This window comes from Crocodylus porosus, unplaced genomic scaffold (genome assembly GCF_001723895.1).
Source record: "Crocodylus porosus isolate Cpor-Errol unplaced genomic scaffold, CroPor_comp1, whole genome shotgun sequence".
NCBI classification, from domain to species: domain Eukaryota; kingdom Metazoa; phylum Chordata; order Crocodylia; family Crocodylidae; genus Crocodylus; species Crocodylus porosus.
The window spans coordinates 10540004-10546900 of record NW_017728918.1 but is presented as its reverse complement, the minus strand read 5'-3'; the positions used below and the strand labels follow the sequence as shown (position 1 = coordinate 10546900).

General features: G+C 56.2%; 1 protein-coding gene across 1 annotated transcript in view; it reads left to right on the top strand.

Annotated features, from left to right (window-relative positions):
- Positions 1 to 6119: 6119 nt before the first annotated feature.
- Positions 6120 to 6897, top strand: part of LOC109311561 (L-gulonolactone oxidase-like) — a 38375-nt gene continuing 37597 nt past the window's right edge. Inside the window, exon 1 of the mRNA XM_019537261.1 lies at positions 6120 to 6263. Within this exon, the coding sequence (XP_019392806.1) occupies positions 6261 to 6263 (3 nt within the window). The 5' untranslated portion in view covers positions 6120 to 6260. The remainder of the gene's footprint in view (positions 6264 to 6897) is intronic.

Below are 6897 nucleotides of genomic sequence, written 5' to 3'. Positions count from 1 at the left end.
TGAACAGCCGGATGTGTCCTGGACCCTGTACTGCAAGGGGGATGTGGATTCAGAGGAAGTGGGTGGCATCCCTGGATGAGCTGCAAGGGGTGCAATGAATTGTATTTGGTCTAATAAAAGATCAGATTTGTCTTGTCTGCCCGTGGCCTTAGATCAACACGGCTACAGCCAACACCCCCGAATCCATGGATGAATGTGCTCATGGCTAATACTCACAGGCTCCGTGCGCCACTACCCTCAGCCTCAGTTTCCCCCTCTGTGAGAAACAACCCTGAACCCTTACATCAGCTGGTGACAGGCAGCCATGTCTGGGGAGGAGCACGGCCGGTGCTGAACAGAGCATCATAAGGCTTGCAAACGGGTTAAGTTCAAGCTGGGCTCTTCCAGTCATGACCAAGCTCGTCCCTTCTCTGTGCCCTTCTCCGTCCTTTGTAGGCTATTATCACTTGAAGTATGACCCTGGCCTGCTCCTGTGATCTGAATGTTGACGGGCTCCAGGGAAGCTTTCAGTGCGTTGCTGGCTAGTAAAATAGGCCGCAGATCACACCCTGTTTGCAACCCTTGTGCACTGCTGCGCTCTGCCGTGCGCCTCCCCAGATGTGGCTGCCTTTCACTGGCCGATGCAAGGATTCGCTGTCATTTTTGACAGAGAGGGAAACTGAGGCCACGGGTAGCAGAGAAATTTGCTGGAGAGAGCACAAGAGCCAGCATGGAGCCCATGAATATTTCCCGGGAGCGCATTCATCCCTCGATTCAGAGGTGTTGGTTGTAGCCGTGTAGGACGGCCCCAGCCAAGCCGGAGCTAATGAAGCCGCTTCGCATCCAGGCCAGATTAAGGGTGATGTGAAAGGGCAGCTCTGGATTCATTAGCCAGGCTGCGATGTGGAGATCGGCCCCAGCCGTGTCGCCGTGCGCGGGCGGTGTTATCTCCTCGATCCATCACCGAGAGACATCTCCGCTGGCTGGTTTCCTCTAGCCCATTATTCATCTCCTCTCTGCCGCGCCCACGTCTGCCTGGGAGCAGGAGGAGACACCGCCATGGACCTGGGCAGGGAGGGACGTGTTGGCAAGGGGTGTCCTCGGGCTGGGTGGAGGGCAGAGGGCACAGCGCAGCCCTCGCTCACGTGGGCATCGGGGGAAGGACGGACAGTCTCAGGGAGCGATGCCTGGATCGTGTAGTCCTGCAAACAGGGAGGAATGTGTGTGGGAGCCCATTCCCCCATCTCTCTGAGCCCTTTGCTACCTCCTTGAGGTAGGAGGGCAGTACTGTTATGTCCACTGAGGACAAAAGTGGCTAAGAGACTTGACCAAGGATGTGTGGGGAGTCAGTGGCAGAGCTGCAAATGGAGTCCAGTGCTCCCACAGCCCGATGGTTGTGTCCTCAGCATGGGGCCATGCGCCAACAGCTTCTTGGCCACTGTGCTAGGTGTAAACAGCTGTCTGGGGCACGAGGAAGAGGAGACCTGGATGCTTTTGGAAGACAAGGGAGTTTGAGCTGAGCTTGGGCAGAGGGAGCCTCCTTGGCTTGTGGTTGGGAAGGAGTCATCCCTCAAGGAACTGGGGTCTTTTCCTGCAAGCACAGGGCAGGGTCATCCACTGCTCCCAGGAGGGGGCATCTGGCGGCCCACGTTTCCCCGTTGCCGGGACGAGCTGCTACCTTCCAGCTCAGCGGGCTTTCCCCCCGGTTGCCTCCTCTGCCTTTGGCGTGCAGAGCTCACAGCAGGGCAGCCAGGGCAATGCAGGCTGCTGATACTCGCGGGGAGACACCAGAAGGATCAGACACATGGGCCTGACCTTCCCTTCTTCCTTCACCCCAGCTCGCTGCATGGTCAAAGGTCTGGCCCACGGCTGGGAGCAGGAATCAAAGAGGGATGCAAATGCCCCCCCCCGGGGCCGATTTTTAAACATGGATACCATTTCCAAGAGAAAAGCAAAGCGGTTTCATTTGGAAATCATCCAGGCAAAATATTCCAATGGCTGCATCAACGTTCCCCCTTTCTTCTCCTTTTCCAAATTCAGCCAAATTTGCAAATATTTTCAATCCCCCCCCGCAAAAAAAGTGGAATTTGGGAGGAATCTCCTGCTCCTCAAAAACATTTTATCTGGCTTTGGCAGTGGTGTGCATCTCTGCGTGCTGCAATGGGTGCTTCGTGATCACGGGATGTCCATCTCCAAGGTGGGGAGCCTATCCCTTGTTGAGAAATGGGATGTTCCCCAAAAAGCAGCTACCTGAGCACCTGCCGAGAAGGAGCTGGCTTGGAAAAGCTGTCGCAGTTGGAGGAGGGTACGAGCTTTGCAACAGTTAATGCACTGGAGACATCCAGCAGCTTCTCATTGAACCGGATCATTCACCGCGGCGGACTTTGCTCTGCCAACTAGTGCTAAGATGCTGGAATAAGCCCTGGGCATGTTTGGGAGCCTCTGACCTTTGATCGCATGCCGGTCCTGCCGTGAGTCAAAGCTGGTGACTGTTCCTGAAGGAGGATTTCCCATGGGCATGTGAGACTAATTTGTGCTGTCTTGGCAGGGTAGAAGCACTATGATGGCCAGGTATAGACGTATCTCTGCCGCAGAAGGAGCCTTTTGTGCTTCTCGAGTTATACCAGCTCCCCTGCGTGACGCCAGATCTGCTGGCGCTTCCAGGCTAGAAGAGCTGAGTTGAGACTTAAGGCTTGTGATACTGGACCAAAGGCTGCCGTCTCTCTTAATTAGGAGGCTGTTTAATGAGCGGAGGCTTCCTGGACTCAGCAGGGGTGTATCACTCGGAGAGGCGCAATGGGGACCTAACGGGGCCAAAACACTTCAGTGTGGGGGTGTGGATTGAGCAGGTGTGCTGGGTGCCAGCAGTTCAAGGAAGTTTTGGGGTAGATAGGAAGAAGAAGGGAAAACGATGCCAGTGTGACTGGCAAAACCCACCAGGTCATCAGCCTTGGAGAGGGCGTTCCCTGGGGCATGCAAGTGGGCCCAATCCCTGCTTAGAGGAGCAGGAGCCAGGGCACATCTCATCCAGAGATGCTGCCAGGACCGTAGCTTGGCTGCTCTGGACCACACTTGGAAACAGATGCAATGCAGCCCCCCACCCCGAGTGGTATGCGGTGTGTGCCATTTATGCAGGGCGGGGAAAGGTCTTCCTGGGGGTTGCTCCAAGATGCTTCATCACCCTCCTCATGAGAAAGTTCTTCCTAATCTCCAACCTCAACTTGCCTTGCTGTAACTTGAGCCCATTGCTACTTCCGCCATCTGCTCCCGCCGAGACGAGTCCAGCTCCATCCCCTCTGCAACCCCGCTGCAGGGACTTGGAGCCCCCCTCCCACTTTCCTTCCACTGCCTCTCTGCTCTGATCTGATAGGAAAGAAGTCTTTTCTGGGTGCATCTACACATTTATTAATGTGTTTTTGCTAATGCATGTTAAATTGAGCACCTCTAATGTAAGGTACTAGCTAAATGTGCATTAAGCTGCCCTACTGCTCAATAGCAAAAGTGCCCACTTTTTTAGTTATGCTTAATGTGCAGAAGCTGAATCTTACTGCGCATTAGCCTATTAGCGCAGTTTTTGCCACGATGCTCTAATGCACAATAAAATAGGCTACAGCACATTAATGTGCATGTGTAAATGCAGCCCCAGAGATCCTGCTTCACTGCCTCATAGGGCAGAGGCACTGTCCACCCTTTGCCTCACTTGACCCCCCACCTGCTGGCATCACTGAGACCAGTGTGGTGTCTGGACTGAGCTCCCGGCCTCCTTACACTAGCAGCACACTCACTAGCAGCCTCCCCTGAGCTACACAGCTTTTAAAGCTGAGTCTCGCCAGCAGCCAAGAGCAAGACCCAGCTCCCTGCCACGCTCTGAGCCACGGCCCGGCATGGCCTACATCCTGCCCAGTCATTAAGCAGTCATTTTCTTGTCTCCTGGCCAGCACCATACCTGACCCCATCGAGCGTGCCCCATGCACTCTTCTCCAGTGTGGCAGGAGGAAAGCCAGCTCCTCAAAGGGCAATGGCACTGAGCATTCGCAGGTAATTATGAAGCTAATAGCAGGGCATAGGCAGCCAGGCCCCTTCAGGCACTTGGTATTTATTCATCCATCCATCCATTATGCATTTATGAGGGGATCCAAATGGCGAGCTGGGCTCCCTGGGGAGGGCTGTGCCCAGGTTTAAGTGCCTCTTCTCTGACCGGCACTGATTGCATTGGAGGAGAAACATAAGCTGACCTGGCTTTTCACATCCCTTATCGCTGCACGGCAGCCGACAGCGCTCTCTACAGCCGCCGCTTTGAAAGCAGCTGCCCCATAAGATGCACTCGGGGCAGTTTTGGAGATGAGCCCCAGCACAGCTGTGATGGGTGTGAGGAGCACCTTCAGCTTGAGGACAGGGTGCCGAAGAGGGGCCGGGATAACAGCCTGCAAATACGTGAAGGGCTGCCGGCAAGAAGAGGGGAGACCCTTTTCTTTCTTGCTGCGGAAAGGAGGATGCGGAGCAACGGTTGACGTTGCAGCCGTTTAGGTTGGATCCCAGGAAACTCGTCTGCGTTGCAGAGCAGGGAGGCGGTGGGAGAGACGCGGGGACTCGCTGGAGGTGCCAAGGAGAAACTGTGTCCTTTTGCTCAGACAAGGGGTTTGTCTGGGCTGGTTTGCAGGGGTTGGGCTAGATGGGACCTCTGCGGCTCCCCCCAGCCCAACCTGAGGCAGCATGGAGAGGGGGACCCCTCTTCTTGCCTTCCTCACTGGGGAGCAGGGGGCAACAAGGGAGGTTACCCTCTCTCGTCCGTGCAGTGCTGTGCGGGCTCAGGGTCCCATCGCTGGGGAGGGAAGTCCCTTCATGGAGGCCACTGTCCCATGGGGGAGAGTGGCCGCCCGGGTCACAAAGCAGAAGTTGGAGCCGGCTCCCAGCCCCAAGTGCTAAGTCCAGCACTTCACACCCCCCGCCCAACCCCACAGGCTCTGACTTCCCTCCATACCTTCCTGTGGTACTGGGCACGGTCTCAGCCCCCAGTGCCAGCCTGTGCCCCACCGTCCCCCCTGCCCAGGGGTGAGAGCACTGCCCTGAGCAGGGGGAGGTGCAGGTTCAAATCCTGCCTCCAGCTGCAGGAGCACCCCCATCTCCCCCTGCGCAGGTGAGCATCCTAACCCTAACCCTTGGCTCTGAGATGGGGGCTCAGCCCCACCTGCTGCACCCGCTCCATCCCCTGTGACAGGCCCGGAGCATGACTCTGCAGGCTAGTGGTCAGAGCCGTCACTTGGTGTCTAGTCCCCAGCACACGGCATCTTCAAGGAGGTGTCGTTAGCTAGCGGCCCCCTGCACACCCCGGACGGAAGAAGCTGGGCAGGAGCCGGCAGTGCGCCCGTGGTGCCAGGAAGGCGACCGGCATCCGGGGCTGCATCGGGAGGAGCGCTGCCGGCAGATCGAGGCAGTGATTCTTCCCCTCTATTTTGCACTGATGAGGCCACATCTGGAGCCCTGCGTCCAGCTGTGGCCCCCCACTGCAGAAGGGATGTGGACACATTGGAGAGAGTCCAGCGGAGGGCAATGAAAATGTTTGTGGGCTGGGGGACAGGACTGGTGAGGAGAGGCTGGGGGAAATGGGCTGATTGAGTCTGCAGAAGAGAAGACCGAGGGGGATTGAACAGCAGCTGTCACCTCCCTGCAGGGGGGCTGCAAAGAGGAGGGAGCTGGGCTGGTCTCAGTGGGGGCAGATGGCAGGACAAGGAGCAATGGGCTCAAGCTGCAGCAAGGGAAGTTCAGGCTGGATATTAGGGAAAACTTTCTCACGAGGAGGGTGGTGAAGCACTGGAACAGGGGGGACTCTCCATCCTTGGAGGTGTTGAAGCCCCGGGTAGACAAAGCCCTGGCAGGGATGATGTAGCTGGGGCTGGTCCCGCTTGGAGCAGGGGTTGGACTCAGTGTGACCTCCTGAGCTCCCTGCCACCCTCCTTGTCTTGGGCCGTATGACCTGTGCGGCAGGCCGAGGCCGCTGGCAGCCGGAGCACCCTCTGCAACCCTGGCCAGAGCCATGTTTCCCGGTGTGCTCCCGGGGGGAGGTGGCAGGGGCAGGGGAAGCTGTTATTCATTAGCTCTTGGCCGGCCAGCATTCCTCAAACAGGTTCTGCCGCCCGGCCAGGCCAGTCCCGGTCCTGCCCCCGCCCTCCTCTGCCCCAGAGCCCCCAGCCGGCTCCAGGCGCCCCCGCAGCACCCCGCACCCGGGGCGCAGGAAGGAGCCCCCCTTGCTGCAGAGACCCGCTCCTAAGGGAAGCGGCAGGATGGTAAGGAAACGCCGACCCTTGGCGCGTCGGGGCCCAGGAGCGGAGGCAGGGCCCTGGCTCGGGTGGGCGATGCAGGCCGGCACCCTCGCTCGGAGCACGGGGCGGATGGCTTTCGCTTTATCTTTCTTTTTATCTTCTTTCCTTTCCTATTTTTAGATTTATTTTTGTATTCATTTTTATTTTTTCCTTTCCTTTCTTCTCTTTTCTTTTTACTTATATTTTATATTTTTATTTTTCCTTTTTATTTCATTTGATTTTTGCAGCAATACCATGGTTTCATGAAAAATGTCCTTTTTTCCACCAAAAAATTACATTTTGAATTGACAAAAGGAAAATGGAGGCAAAAATGAAAACCTTGTTCCTTTGTAATAGCAAATGATCCATTTTGGTGCTTTCTTTTGGGACCTTGGGGGATTATGGTTTAAAAATTCAACAGTGCTCCCCCTCCAAATCTTGATTGCCTTCTGTGTTTTTTGGCTTCTCTTCTTCTTAATGTATTGTTGATGGATGGTATAGCTGGGGGAATTGGTGATGGGTGGTATGGGGGTATTGCTGGTGGTGTAGCTGGGGGTATTGGTGATGGGGTGGTGTAGGTGGGGGTATTGGTGATGGGTGGTGTAGCTGGGGGTATTGC